Source organism: Labeo rohita, chromosome 24, assembly GCF_022985175.1.
Source record: "Labeo rohita strain BAU-BD-2019 chromosome 24, IGBB_LRoh.1.0, whole genome shotgun sequence".
NCBI classification, from domain to species: Eukaryota; Metazoa; Chordata; class Actinopteri; order Cypriniformes; family Cyprinidae; genus Labeo; species Labeo rohita.
This window is the reverse complement of record NC_066892.1, coordinates 8,754,743-8,770,640: the sequence shown is the minus strand read 5'-3', so window position 1 is coordinate 8,770,640 and position 15,898 is coordinate 8,754,743. Positions and strand designations below refer to the sequence as shown.

General features: G+C 36.8%; 1 protein-coding gene across 6 annotated transcripts in view; it reads right to left on the bottom strand.

Moving 5' to 3' along the window:
* The window catches only part of col11a1a (collagen, type XI, alpha 1a), an 84,391-nt gene that overhangs the window by 16,632 nt on the left and 51,861 nt on the right, over positions 1-15,898 (bottom strand). For all 6 annotated transcript variants that reach the window (XM_051097902.1, XM_051097899.1, XM_051097900.1 and 3 more), the window contains 14 exons: positions 14,009-14,062; positions 10,589-10,696; positions 10,326-10,433; positions 9,612-9,665; positions 8,168-8,221; positions 7,962-8,069; positions 6,025-6,078; positions 5,304-5,357; positions 5,124-5,177; positions 4,426-4,479; positions 3,672-3,779; positions 3,378-3,431; positions 1,253-1,306; positions 551-604 (listed from right to left, as the gene is read on the bottom strand). In XM_051097902.1, the coding sequence (XP_050953859.1) occupies positions 551-604; positions 1,253-1,306; positions 3,378-3,431; positions 3,672-3,779; positions 4,426-4,479; positions 5,124-5,177; positions 5,304-5,357; positions 6,025-6,078; positions 7,962-8,069; positions 8,168-8,221; positions 9,612-9,665; positions 10,326-10,433; positions 10,589-10,696; positions 14,009-14,062 (972 nt within the window). The remainder of the gene's footprint in view (positions 1-550; positions 605-1,252; positions 1,307-3,377; positions 3,432-3,671; positions 3,780-4,425; positions 4,480-5,123; positions 5,178-5,303; positions 5,358-6,024; positions 6,079-7,961; positions 8,070-8,167; positions 8,222-9,611; positions 9,666-10,325; positions 10,434-10,588; positions 10,697-14,008; positions 14,063-15,898) is intronic.

Genomic DNA, 15,898 nt, shown 5'->3' with positions numbered 1-15,898 from the left:
GATTTCGAATTCCTGTCCCAAATGTGACAGTTATATTTCCTCTTCCTCTGTAACATCCTTTACACCGCCGTCCCCTCATCGCTGTCACTCAAACAGGCCCGGGATCAATATAACGTCTGGACTGATTTTCTTCTTTCATCCTGAGAGAGATGTAGGACTACAGTGGAGGAAATGAGTTCTGGCTCCGACGCCGTTTAAACGCTGTTTTCGATTTCAGACTGATGATTTAGTATGCGCTATTCATCATCCTGTGAAGGACTTTGTTTTTTCAATTCGGCAATGAATGCTACAACCCTGGGTGAGAAACAACCGATCATCTGTGCTGATGAGGATGAGTCTTTGAACAAAAAAGTGACTGTTTTGCACAGGTCAGAATCTTCAATCAATAAATCAATAGCTGTGCAAATTGTTCCATTCTGAGTGAGAAATGCTATTTTGTCTATTCCTTGAAAAATACTCAAGAAAGCTTGTTCTTCCATGCCAGGGATGGATCAATATGCTAAACGGATGCTGCTTAAATATAATAGCTAGTGATGAAGATTACACTTACTCTTTTGCCAGGAGGTCCTGGTGGGCCAGCTTCTCCAGAAGGACCAGGAGGTCCCTAAAACAAAGTGAGGGAAGAAACTGAATCAAAAACATCCCAACTGACCCAGCCTGTTGTAGATATTTAGAAACTAAACTTTTAACAACTCACTTGCCTTTATAATTTAGAGAAATTAATGAAACATAATTAAGAGTCAGTGTAGTATAGACACAATTTAGCGAAATTATTCAGCTGTGTGATTGATTTGATTTTAAACTAACAAACATCTAATCAGAGAAGGAAAGCTGTATGCATTTCTGTGAAAGTTCGTTGCTCAAAACAAACCCCCATTAAATTTTCATAGAACTGTAGCTTATAAATGGGCTTCTCAACACTAGACGTTCACATTTGTAAACCTGGAGATTCAGATACATTGAATTTAACGGTAAATTAACCAATTATCCTGCACTGGAAAATCCAAATTACTATAATAAATGTTAATAAGGACTGCAATTTATGGGCTGCCACTGTAGGCTCAGGCAATTATGTATGACTTCCGTATATCCAGTAACAGCTTATTAATCTGTCTGTATTGTATATATTCTTATGTGAGAGGAAAAAACAATGCTCTACAGTTTAAATGCATACAGCAGGAAATTATAATGGAAGCAACTTTTTAATAAACTATAGTTAAAGGTGTTGCACCTAAATATTGTTAATACTCACAGGTTGACCAGACTCTCCATCCTCTCCTTTTTCTCCTGGGCCTCCATCTATTCCCTGAGAATAGACAAAATTTCAGAGACAAATAATTTGACAATTGACAAAATAGGCAAATGCTGATGATTCACACTGCAAAGTCATTTTAATCATTCAAAATTAATGGTAAATACTAGGGCTGCCCCCTAATAGTCAACTAACCATTAGAAAGTTTTATTAGTCGCTTAGTTGCAGAATAAAAAAAAAATCACAGGAAGTAGCGAAGTCACACAATCTGTGACGGACAGATCATTAACGGCTGATCTGTGTGGTAATACAGTACATCGGGCAGGACATCCAAACACTCACCTATCATTCATCAACCTCAAATATGATTTTTCATCTGGAAGATGTATGTAGTAGCAGCTTTACATGGCAGCTCAATGTAATGTTAACCCAGAAAAAGTTATTCAAGTGTCTGTGTGGAAGCTAAATAGTAGCGCGCTCACTGCATGACAGATGGAGGCGCCGGTGCTGTCATTTGCTCTTAAAATACTCCATAATTTTAGTCATACAGATAAAAGTAATACATCTTGCAAATCTGTAAAGACTCAAATATGTTTATTTGTGTGCACTCGTAATAACAACGAAACGTTGTGCTTTTGTAAAATAACGAAAGTAAAAAGCGCTTTTTGCTGTCTCGGTCTCTGTGAACTTGAGCGCAAAACTTCGAAACTCTGTGTATACTTGCCTTGCAGACATGACAAATGTTAATAATAAATGTGTGACTATTAGTCGACTAATGCTTAAAATGAACGACTACTAGTTGAACAGAAAAATCTTTAGTTGAGCCCTAGTAAATACATGAAACAGACCATTTTAAATTTAAAAAGGACTTTTATTGATGGATTTTCGCACTTACAGCAACACCTGGTTCATTAACGGCTGTTCTATGTGGTAATACAGTACATCGGGCAGGACATCCAAACACTCACCTATCATTCATCAACCTCAAATATGGCTTTTTATTTGGAAGATGTATGTAGTAGCAACTTTACATGGCAGCTCAATGTAATGTTAACCTAGAAAAAGTTGCACTATTCACGTGTCTGTGTGGAAGCTAAATAGTAGCGTGCTCACTGCATGACAGATGGAGGTGCCGGTGCGGTCATTTGCTCTTAAAATACTCCGGAATTTTAATCATACAGTTAAAAAAAATACATCTTTAGAATCTGTAAAGACTCAAACATGTTTATTTGTGTGCACTCGTAATAACAACGAAACGTTGTGCTTTTGTAAAATAACGAAAGCAAAAAGTGCTTTTTGCTGTCTCGGTCTCTGTGAACTTGAGCGCAAAAATGCAAAACTCTGTGTATACTTGCCTTGCAGACATGACAAATGTTAATAATAAATGTGCGACTATTAGTCGACTAATGCTTAAAATGAATGACTACTAGTCGAACAGAAAAATCTTCAGTCGAGCCCTAGTAAATACATGAAACAGACCATTTTTAATTCAAAAAGGACTTTTAGTGATGGATTTTCGCACTTACAGCAACACCTGGTTCATTAACGGCTGTTCTATGTGGTAATACAGTACATCGGGCAGGACATCCAAACACTCACCTGTCATTCATCAACCTCAAATATGATTTTTCATCTAGACGATGTATGTAGTAGCAACTTTACATGGCAGCTCAATGTAATGTTAACCTAGAAAAGTTATTCAAGTGTCTGTGTGGAAGCTAAATAGTAGCACATTCAGTGCATGACAGATGGAGGCGCCGGTGCAGTCATTTGCTCTTAAAATACTTTGTCATTTTTGGTCATACAGATAAAAGTAATACATCTTTGAATCTGTTTATTTGTGTGCACTCTTAATAACAACGAAACATTGTGCTTTTGTAAAATAACGAAAGCAAACAGCGCTTTTTGCTGTCTCGGTCTCTGAACTTGAGTGAAAAACTTTGAAACTCTGTGTATACTTGCCTTTCAGACATGACAAATATTAATAATAAATGTGTGACTAATAATCGACTAATGCTTGGTAGTCGAACAGAAAAATCTTTAGTCAAGGACAGTCCTAGTAAATACATGAAACAGACCATTTTTAATTTAAAAAGCACTTTTAGTGATGGATTTTTGCACTTACAGCAACACCTGGTTCACCGGGTGGACCTGGGTCTCCAGGAAAACCAACAGGGCCCTACAGTAACAGATTAAAAACACAGGTTCAATCAGTCATAGGCACAGTAACAATTGAATTACAATCATCTTGGACCCATATAGTTCTAAAATAATTTCTAATTAGTGAAGGAAATCTCATATTTAATTAGCATAATCCATCTAAAAAATTTTTTTTTTTCAATAAGGCTCACCTCACTGCTGAAGCGGCTTATGCCTTATATACATGCATAAGATCTCATGCCAGTTGTGTTACACTTACAGGATTACCCTTGGGTCCATCATCTCCAGGGGGTCCTTTGGGACCTGCAGGTCCAGCAGCACCAGGGGGACCGGCTTCACCTTTTTCTCCTCTCTCACCTTTTGGGCCCTGCAGCATATATAACAAAGATGAAAGGGTCGAATAGAGAGCCCTGAGGCACTCCATGAACAAAAGCACTCTGAGAACAATGAATGCAGCCATGCTCGAAATTTTGATATGGAATTCAAAAGAGCTAATCAGCCATTCATGTCAGTATTGACAAGTCGGAACAGGCTGAATTTCCATCTGTAATTTAGATATTCCACAAATAACAAAGTTAACTTATTAGCATTAATCATTTTTCCCACTAATGAGACCACTTGAAATGTTACTCAAGGGTTTTGTGACGAAAAGGTTTCTGTACACCAACCAGGCACTGGTAATGGACAAGTCGTAGCTGTTTTTTCAAGTTAGTTTCAGTATGTTTTACAGTGTATTTTTCACAGCACACCTTTATACTAAAGGTTTAGGGGAAATTTGATTATTTTCGATGATATAAAGTTAACTGACGACAGTTGAGCAATATTTTATTATAAATGCACTGTATTAAGCATTTCATTATATGATGAAAGGACCTTTATTGGAATCATTCCTGCAATTTAGCGACTCACTTAGTGTGGCCGCTTAATTTGAGACAATCAATAAAAGCCTGAGAAGCTTACAGGAAGTGATTAGCCGCACCACCACACAGATCTCTCTCGAAAACTTCACTTACCCCAGGTCCAGGCTCGCCAGGAGGTCCAGGGTTTCCAGCTTCTCCTTGCTCACCCTGTTAAGGATATAAATAGTTATGAGCAATTGCACAACACCATATAACTGCACAGTATAATGTTAATACTGTTCCATCTGACTCAAACAGCCAGAATTTCCAGCTTTCTACTAGGCAAAGTACAACTAATGATACTAAAAATAAAGTTGAACTTCCATTTTGGAACCTTTAATGGAAATTCCAAATTTAACTGTAGTTTCTGCCATTTTGTCGTGTTATCTTTGTGTTTTGTTATCTTTGAAGACTGGCGATGTCAATTAGGCTCTAATGGAATGAGTCATAAGTACTAGTATCTAAATTAAGCTGCATGTTGTTTACTGGTTGTTCTTAGCTTAGCTGGTCTGAGCTACAGTGGACATAATGTTTGGCTCCTAATGGAAGTAACATCATGGCGACCTGTTACATATTCCAAATTCATCTCCACAGCCAGCTTCAGCATTAATTATTGATGGCCTGTGGGCCTGCCAAATAGCAATGAAATAAAGGGTATTCAGAACTGCAGTAATGTAGGCATTAATCGTTTTGTTATACTAATACAGACAAAAAGATGACATGGATAATAAATTAATGAAGTCTGTAACAGAGATTTGAAACAGGACTATAGACGCCAAGTGTCCGGGAATGAACACTGGGAATGTTCTTACCTTCTCACCCACGGATCCCATTCCTCCTATTCCACCTGGAGGACCTTGTGGGCCCTTCAATAAAAGAAGTCAATTTGTTAATAAAACCATTAATGCTAAAGCCATTTAGTTAAATAAAGTGGTGATATTTAATGGATTTGCTGATGGGATAAAATGTTGAATGTTGAGAGATGGTCTTACGTCAGCACCGGAAGGACCTTGAGGACCTCTGGGACCAGGTGGACCAGGGGGACCCTGTGGAAAATTAAGAAGAGAGACAAATGAGACTTTACTAAGAGTCAAATCAAATGTGAAAAATGGCAATAAAAAATAAAAAATGATAGAAAATAAAATATAAAATAAATAAATGATAAATGGCAAAATAAAATAATAAAATAAAATAAAATGTAAAAAAAAAGGCAAAATAAAATAAAATAAACAAAATGTTAATAATGGCACAATAAAAAACTTAAATAATAATAAAATATAAAATAAAATAAATAAAATAAAATGTGAAAAATGTCAAACAAAATAATAATAATAAAAATATAAAATAAATAAAATGTGAAAAGTGGCAAAATAAAAATTAAAATAATAATGAAAATTAAAATTATATATAAAATAAAATAAAATGTGAAAAATGGCAAAACAAAACAATACAATAAAATATGAAAATGGCAAAATAAAATAATTAAAAAACTCAGTTTTTAAAAATGTTCAAAAATCATGTTTTTTTTTTATTTTGAATTTCAAGAAATATCAATCAAACTGAAGTTTGTGTTGTTTTGATTAAATAATAACTTTAAAAAATAAAACACAATAAAAACATGATAACGCAATAAAAAACATGATTGATGAAAATGAATAAAAACAGAGTTTCTGTTTTTGCAAATATAGTTCATAATTGTTTAAAACATCTTACCATAGGACCAACATCTCCATTTTCTCCTTTCTCACCAGGTGGTCCAGGAAGCCCCTGTAAAAAACAAATTAATTTTCTTTGTATTTGTGCATATTTTTAGATAGATTACTATAGTACACTGACATCAGCAACTGTGCAAAGAAATGCACAAATAAACACTTGCTGTGAGGCACCAAAATGGCCCTCGGTTGAAAAGAGAAGAATAATCTGGCTCCGACGCAGTTACCGGAGGACAGCAATAATGCTTCATTTCAGAATTGGCGGAGAAAGGCAAAAGGGCCATATGGCAAATGGAAAAGGCAGAGGCGGACTACGGCAGTGTTTATTGAGTTTCGCTGTCTGTCATCTTGAAATCTAAGAGAGCAGCTAATATCCTTTGTCAGATTTTTAGCTCATGTGAACACTATATTGTTTGTCTCCTTTTCATAGGTGGCGAATGGGGTGAAAAACATAGAGGGCTTTCAACACTGAGCACGAAATGAAAGCTATTCTACCCAGCATTCATGCACATTTACCAAATATATTTCCCCAGAGTGCCACAAGTTTAACTTGAACATCTGGGGAAGGACACATCCACCATCAAACCACAATTACTCCTAAAAATGCACCTAGGACGTAAGAGAAACACATTTTAAATCCAGAACATTGTGGGAATAAATGGGCTACCAAAAAGAAGTTAGACTGCCAGCAAGATTTTATTTGACGGTGCTCTCCGCTAAGGGGCTAGCTGTAAAATTCATGCAGTTTTTCAGCTTAATTAATGGCCAATTAAATGTTGTACCCAGTAGAAAAGGTGAAACATCCATCAGTGAGAGCAACCAGGAAAGCATTTGTGTTTTAAGGATGTCTAAAGTCCTCGGATAAAACACACCTGCGCTGGTGAATAAACAAGCTAGGCATGTGACCCCAGTATCGTGAGTGTTTGATCCTTGACATTTACTCCCTAATTGCCTCGACTTCGGGGGCTCCTCATTCAAAGGCGTTTCTTCGTTAGCCTTAACGTGTCAGGAGTGAGGACATCTAAAGTCTAATTTTGTCTGATATTTACTCGCCCAGTACCCACGTGTCCTGCGGACTTGGCAGACCGTCACGTTCTCGCTGACTGATTCTTGTGCTGGTAAGAGATCTCATCGGGGCAGAAGCCCTTAGTTAGAGACCATTAACATAAACACTCATTACAGCCTGAAGGGTGTGTGTGCACTGCACTAATGTCTATTGGACCGGGTCACTAAATGCAATTAATAAAATCCAAATGGAAGTGCATTACGCCCAATTAAAACTCAATTGAATCAAATGGCTCCGAGATTTGGTGGTGTAAGAGGACTATAGGAGCAGTCGATGTTACTCCATTACAGCGATGACTCGCCTTCAGAGATATCAGCTAATTGATGGATAGAGAAATAGCAGAACCTTGAGGCTTCAGATCGTAATGTGATCAAATGAAAAGAGAGAGATGAGATGATGAATATAAATCTTCTACAAATACAGTATTTACCACTCAGACATGACATGACTGCTGATTTCTACAGTTCACAACACGGCAACTAGACTCTAGAATTACTAACCTGTAGTTTGGGACTGATATTGCACAAAACCTTTTCTACTTACACTAATAAATTCGCTAATTAGTAGCATAATTAAATTGGTAGTAATTATGCCACTGGCAAACCCGAATTTAAACTGTAAATGCAATGGACCCTTGCATGTCTGTACTGAGCCTGTATTTATTCACAGGGCGATTCCAGCAGAGGGGGAATCAAAAGGAAATCAATTCACATCTCAAACACCTCCCAGTGCATCTACTGCCCAGGGCCACCAGTTAATATTGTTTGTGCAGCATTACTCCATGGGACTGGGGACTTGTCCTACACAAAATGTGTTACACAAAATAAACAAAACAAACAAAAGCTCACATTTGGGCCGTAACTGGCACTTACCTGCAGACCGATGGGACCGGGAGGTCCAGGAAAGCCTCGGGATCCTTCATCTCCCTTCTGTCCAAACATACCCTGCTGTCCACGAGGACCTGGTTCACCATCAGCTCCCTGAAATAGGCATTAGTCAGAGTCGCAATGCATTTCATTGAATTTAAAATGACAGAAGTAATAGATGAAATGATTCTGGATGTGTAGTTGAGACGTACAGCAGGTCCAGGAGCTCCAATAGTTCCCTGAAGACCAGGTGGACCTGGTGGACCCTAGTGGACACAATGAAGAAGGTAATCAGGTAGTGGAAGGCAATGGAATTCAACAATTCTGGTTCCTTAATCATTCAATGACTGACTCTTTTAGCACTTTTAGTTAGTTAATTTTGAATTAGACATGATAGTATGAACTTGCTGCTTAAACCAATTTGGCAATTGACAATTTAAATATGTAATTCATGTATTCAAGACTGATTCACGATTCTTTTAGACCAATTAAGTAAAAGAACTGGTTCATATGACTTATTAATTTGTGAATTGGACTACACTGGTTGTGCTGTTTGTTGTTGCGTGCAACTAGCAAGTAAAACAAAAGAAGTAAATTAAATGTCTTTTTGTTTTTGTTTTCATATTTGAATATGTAATTCATGTTCAAGACTGATTCATAATTCTTTTAGACCAATTAAGTAACAGAACCGGTTCGTACGACTTATTAATTTGTGAATTGGACTAGACTGGTTGTGCCGTTAGTTGTTGTGTGCAACCAACAAGTACAACATAAAAGAAGTCAATTAAATGTATTTTTTTCATATTAGAATATGTAATGCTTGTGTTCAAGACTGATTCATGATTCTTTTTGACCAATTAAGTAAAAGAACCGGTTCGTACAACTCATTAATTTGTGAATCAGACTATACTGGTTGTGCTGTTTGTTGTTGCGTGGAACCAGCAAGTACAACACAAAAGAAGTCAATTGAATTTTTTTTTTTTTTCATATTTGTATATGTAATTCATGTATTCAAGACAGATTCATAATTCTTTTAGACCAATTAAGTAAAAGAACTGGTTCGTACAACTCATTAATTTGTGAATCAGACTATACTGGTTGTGCTGTCTGTTGTTGCATGCAACCAGCAAATACAACACAAAAGAAGTTAATTAAAAAATGTTTTTCTTATTTGAATATGTAATTCATATGTTCAAGACTGATTCATGATGCTTTTAGACCAATTAAGTAAAAGAACCAGTTCATGTGACTCAAAAATTTGTGAACTGGACTGGTTGTGCTGTTTGTTGTTTTGTGCAACCAGTAAGTACAACACAAAAGAAGTCAATTAAATGTCTATGTGTGAATTATGTGTTCAAACTGATTCACGATTCTTTTAGACCAATTAAGTAAAAGAACCAGTTTGTACGACTCATTAATCTGTGAATTTGACTATACAGGTTGTGCTGTATGTACGTTGTTGCATGCAACCAGAAAGGCAACACAACAGAAGTCAATTTAATGTCTTTGTTGTTATGTCTTTTTACTCATTGGAAGAACCCTTAAAAAAACAAATGTCATGAAAATCATTCAGTCACAGTATTTTATGTAAAATCGGTTCTGAATGCAAATCACTGTGTGCATATAAATAATGATTTTACAGTCAAATTTACTCACCTGTTCGCCTTTGTCGCCTTTGCTTCCCTTCTGGCCTGGTTCTCCCACTTCTCCCTGGAAAGATTTTAAAATCAGTCATGCAATATCCATTTTGCCTTTTTAAAACTATATAATCCATAAATCACACACTGGTGAATATAACTGAAAGAAACTCCATGTTGAAGTAAACCGTTTACTGTGCAGTAAAAGATATGACATTGCCGTCGACCTGCATGGAGTTTTACTGTAAATGAAATGATAAATACTGTCTCTGAACTAACAGACATGGCCAGATACAACATATTCTTGGCACGTAAGCCCATGAAGCTTGTTAGAGGATACTGATGGAGAGACAACGTTTATGGTACCCTGCGCTAATTTGATTATAGACCGCCTTCGCTGATGATGATGGATTGGCGGCAAGGGAGAGCGACTGAGAGATAGGCGTGCGTTTCAGATGGCCGTGCAGTGTGTGTTTGTGATGATGAAGAATGATCACTGTCCAAAAAGTGAGGGCGAGGAATTCTGGGAAGAGATGTGAGATGTACTAGAGCGATAGGAGAAAAATAATCTTATGGTTTTCTAGTAGAAGTCTTACAAAAAAGAAAAAAAAAAATACTAGAGGTGCAACACTGTAGAAGATACTAAGACTTTTTCTTGAATTCTTCCATTTAATGTAATGTGTCCCCTCTCTACATTCTAAACGTGTTAATGTGAATCAGAATTGCAATTAACCTTGTCACCATCTTCTCCAGGTGGACCCTGAGGGCCTGCTGGACCTGGCAGACCAACTGGACCTTGTACTCCGTCCCGACCGGCTGGACCTGGAGGACCTCTCTCTCCCTGAACAAAGACACATTATAAAAGATGTTCTAAGGTGGAGGCTCTGCAGTTACTATGCTGTAAGAAACCTTAAACTATTCACTATCACCTATAAATGTCATATGTAATATAAGAAACACAAATTGATTATCATTCAATCTAATCAGCACAATTACCGGTGCACCCTTCTCTCCAGCAGGTCCTGGGGGTCCCTGAGGTCCAGTACGTCCAGACAGGCCAATGGGGCCAGCAGGTCCTGCTGCTCCTCTCTCACCAGGGGAACCCTGTGATGAAGATTGATTTAACATATTTGACACTTTGATACTTCACAGGCTTATGGAGACAGCATATACTACATTAATATGCTTCTAAAGATCTAGCGAAACCTCATTTATTAGTCATATATAAAAGATTAAAACAGTTTCTCCCAAGCGACCACTAAACCACGTCCTTTTAAAGATGCATTTTTAGTGCTGAAAATCCAACTGAGCAGCTTTTGCTTTTGAATGATTCTGAGACATTTGAGACACTTTTCCAACTGTTTCTTCTGTCGACTGCATGAATAACTCACTTCATAGAAAGACAGAAAACTACCTCTTTGTAAAGTACAAAATGTCTTCATGATATTTTTCAGTGTTGTTAAAACCAATGCTGGGGGTAACGCATTACAAGTAACGCGATTATGTTATCAGATTACTTTTTGTAACTAGTAAAGTAATGCATTCCTTTTTTTCACAAGTTTTTTGTTGTTAAAAACAAATAAGCAAGCAAGCCCAGCCCAGGTAACAAAAAGTAACGCAAAGTAATGTAATGCATTACTTTCCATAAAAAGTAACTAAGTAACACAACTAGTTACTTTTTTATGAAGTAGCGCAGTATTGTAATGCATAGGTACACTGGTCAAAACCACTCCGAACATGAAGGGCTCTATGTAAAACTGTGCTAAGTGTTGATGTTAGGGGGTTGCTATGTTGTTGCTAAGGTGTTCTGAGTGTTGTAACATGTTTTATGCAGATCGCTGTTGCTATGCAGCTGCTAAAGTGTTCTCAGTGTTTTTAACATACTACTGTGCTGATGTTAGGGTGTTGCTATTCGATTGCTAAGGTGTTCCGATTGTTTTTGATGTTGTTATGTTGACGTTAGGCTATTGCTATATGGTTGCTAAGGTGTTCTGAGTGTTGTAACGTTTTATGCAAATGGCTGTTGCTATGCAGCTGCTAAAGGGTTCTCAGTGTTTTTTAACATGTTGCTATGCTGATGTTAGGCTGTTGCTATGCGGTTGCTAAGGTGTTCTGTTTGTTTTTGACATTGTTATGCTTATGTTATGGTGTTGCTATGTGGCTGCTATGGTGTTCTGATTGTTTTTGATGTTGTTATGCTTATGTTAAGGTGTTGCTATGCGGCTGCTAAGGTGTTTTGATTGTTTTTGATGTTATGCTTATGTTAGGGTGTTGCTATGCTGTTGCTAAGGTGTTCTGATTGTTTTTGATGTTATACTAATGTTATGGTGTTGCTATGCGGTTGCTAAGGTGTTCTGATTGTTTTTGATGTTGTTATGCTTATGTTAGGGTGTTGCTATGCTGTTGCTAAGGTGTTCTGATTGTTTTTGATGTTGTTATGCTTATGTTAGGGTGTTGCTATGTGGTTCTTAAGGTGTTCTGATTGTTTTTGATGTTGTTATGCTGATGTTGGGCTGTGTCTATGTTCTCAGTGTTTTTTAACATGTTGTTATGCTGATGTTAGGCTGTCGCTAAGCAGTTGCCAAGGTGTTCTGATTAAAGTGTTCTTTTTGATGTTGCTCTGCTGACATTATGGTGTTGTTATGCGGTTGCTAAGGTGTTCTGATTGTTTCTAATGTTGTTATGCTTTTGTTTGGGTGTTGCTATGCGGTTGCTATGGTGTTCTGATTGCTTTTGATGCTATTATGCTTTTGTTTGGGTGTTGCTATGCAGTTGCTATGGTGTTTTGATTGGTTTTGAGGTTGTTATGCTTATGTTAGGGTGTTGTTATGTGGTTGTTAAGGTGTTTTAATTGTTTTGTTTTCTAGTTGTTTTTGATGTTATGCTGATGTTAGTCTGTTTCCATGTTCTTAGTGTTTTTTAACACGTTGTTATGCTGATGTTAGGCTGTTGCTATGCGGTTGCTAAGGTGTTCTGATTGTTTTTTATGTTGTTAGGCTATTGCGATAGAGTTGCCAAGGTGTTCTGATTGCTTTTTATGTTATTATGCTAATGTTGTGGTGTTAATATGAGGTTGCTAAAGTGTTCTGAGTGTTTTTAACATAATTTCTATGCTGATGTTAGGCTGTTGCCATTCAGTTGCTAAGGAGTTCTCAGTGTTTTAAACATGTCACTATGCAAATGTTAGGCTGCTGCCTGATGGTTTTTAACGTTACTATGCTAATATTAGGGTGTTGGTATGTGTTTTCTAATGTTATGCTATTGCTATCCAGCTTCTAAGGAGTTCTAGGTGTTCTTAACATGTTACTATGCAGATGCTATGCAGTTGCTAAGGAGTTCTCAGTGTTGTTAACGTTGCTATGTGGATGTTAGAATGTTGCTATATGGTTGCTTAGGTGCTCTGAGTGTTGTCAGCATAAGTATACAGGATTTCGCAACCAACTCCCACAAATTTCCTGAGCAAGCTAATAAATAAATCATATCATATCCGTGGTACAAACCATGCAGGACCGTTTGTGCACCAAAGTGCACCTGACAGAGATCTTTGCCTTTGCAAGCACTGCTAATTAAATCATTGCACAGGGTCAGTACAGAGGGTCTTCAAAACATGGGGATGAAATTGCCCAAACCTGTGCAATGTGTTATGGAAAGTGCAACAAGCTATACAACGGAGTGTGGACAGAATCAAATGATCAGGAAGGCAGGGAAGCTGTGAAAAGAACAAAAAAACTTCCTGTTGGGCACCAAATCTACACTTACTAGTGGGCAAACATGCCCTTAGTCTTCTTATCTCTCTTTCTAAATGTGGTTAATTTGTAGACCCCAGCATCTTCATACAAATGCAAATGTATCCTTTATCGGACTGACACAGCTGAATTTAAAACTGCTCAATGACTTTTCATCCATCCATTCTAATCTGGCAGCACACTGTCAAGGCCTGAAAAAGAGCAATTATAGGGTGACAATACTTATCTTTTTTTCCTTAAGAGAAATGAATCAGTGAAGAAAAGAATGTGGTTTTAATTCGAGAAACTCTTGAGGACATTCAACACCATGCCCGTCACATAAAATCTAATGAAACAGCTATGGTATAAAATGTCAAGAGGATGTAATTACAAACCGTTGCTGTGAATTTATCTCAAGACACTCTGGTGGTCACCATCACACCCTCTAGTGTCAACTAATGCCACTGCATGGGGCACTGTGGGAGACTATGAATCAGCAGCGCACTCTTCTTTGTTTGTGCGTGTGTTTGGCAGCAAAGAACACTTTTAAAATCCTTAATGGTGTTTTTGAGCCTTAGATCTTCCTGACCACTCCCTCAACCCTCTCAGACTCCTAAATATTGAATGTTGCATTTGGGAGAATGAGCTACTCACTATGAATGATGGGAAACCATGGAAACAGAGTACTTACAACAGGACCAGGGGGGCCCTGAGGGCCCTCGGCTCCTTTCAAACCAGATGGACCCTGCAGAGGGCAAAAGAGAAAGAAGAACAAAATATGAGTGAGTAAATAGGCCTAACAAGAAGGTTCATATCAAAGTGTCAGCATTAGTTATTTTCTCTTGAGCATTATCCAACACGTCATCTATTGATGCTCAAAGCCAGATATAAACATGTGCTTGAGGTTTTTGTGCACCATGTCTGAGCAAACAAACCTACCTGTAGCTCATAAGTGAGATAACACACAATTTGATCAACACATAATGGAGATTTCACACTGAAAGCTTTTGAGAATCCACACTGAAACACTTTGGTTCTTACCAAAACTGGGTAGATTACTTACAAATTGTAGTCCGTTACTGATTCCTAATTACATGACAAAAATTGTAATTAGCAACGTAATCCATTACATTACAGATTTTAGGTAATATAATCAGACTACTTTTAGATTACTTTTAGATTACTTTTGACCTACAGTAACTTGTTTATCTGATTGATTTAAATAGGATAATCTTGCACCATCAAAATGAAACACTTTTTTTAGTGCTAGTGTGTGAATATGTTATGTAATATTACAAGTACTTAATTTTTGGAATGTGATTACATAATCCAGATTACATGTAATCAGTTACTAGCGAGCTCTGATTCTTACATGTGTTGTGCCCAGTCATTGCGTATGAAAACAAATGGTGTTTGCGTTTATTTTTGAAAATAAACAGTTTTTGGCATCTTTTATGCTAAGTTTGAATCTATGGAAGTAGGAAAGAGAAATATTGGAATATAGCACAAAAGTCACATTGGGTTTTGTGTTTTTTGGAGCTTGGTTACTGTATGCTTGTGTTTAGAAAGTATCAGCATAAACATTTAGACAAAATTCTCCTTAGATATGACATAAAACAAAGAGTTTGGAACAACATGAGGGCAAATGATTTTTGAGATGATAAAATCTCTATCTAGATGAATTATTACTTTAAGTCAAGGATCATTACGACTCTATTTCTGCTCTTTTTTCTTAACTGCTTCAAATATTACCTGGAACACCGTGGGAGATAGAAAATCCTGAAAGGATGATACTCTAATGAATTCCCATGAGTTTCTATTCTGCAATTTCATGAATAAATCCACAGATATTGTAGTCTCACGCAGCTCTCAGATTTCACCAACAGTATTTAAAGCTTTTTATTGAAAGAGAATAGCTAACCAAAACAAAGACAATGAAAATACTTATTCTTATGTTGCCTAAAAACCCTAATTCTGAAAGAATCTTTACATGGACTTGATGTCAAGTCCAAAAATGTATAAAAAACCACCATAAAGTTCAAAATCTGTCGCACAAGTAGATTATAACAACTTAAAATGTAGTGCACAAGTTGTATGGACTCTTTTTGCCGCTTTTTGTCCTTTTTGGTGCTTGTTTAGTTGTATGGAAAACTGTGACCCAGGACTACAAACCTATGGAAGCTGAATAAATAAGCTTTCCATTGATGTATGGTTTGTAAGTATAGGACAATATTTGGCCAAGATACAACTACTGAAAATCTGGAATCTGAGGGTGCAAAAAAATCTAAATTTTGAGAAAATCACCTTTAAAGTTCTTCAAATGAAGTTCTTAGCAATGCATATCACTAATCAAAAATTAAATATTGATATATTTATGGTAAGAAATTTACAAAATATCTTCATGGAACATGATCTTATTATTATTGATTTTTGAATTTTTTTTAATAATTTTGACCTATACAATGTATTTTTGACTACTGCATATACCGTGCTACTTAAGACTTAAGGTTTTGTGGTCCTGGATCACTAAAAAAATGAAAATACCTAAACTTAACAACTATCTTACTAATTATTAACAAGC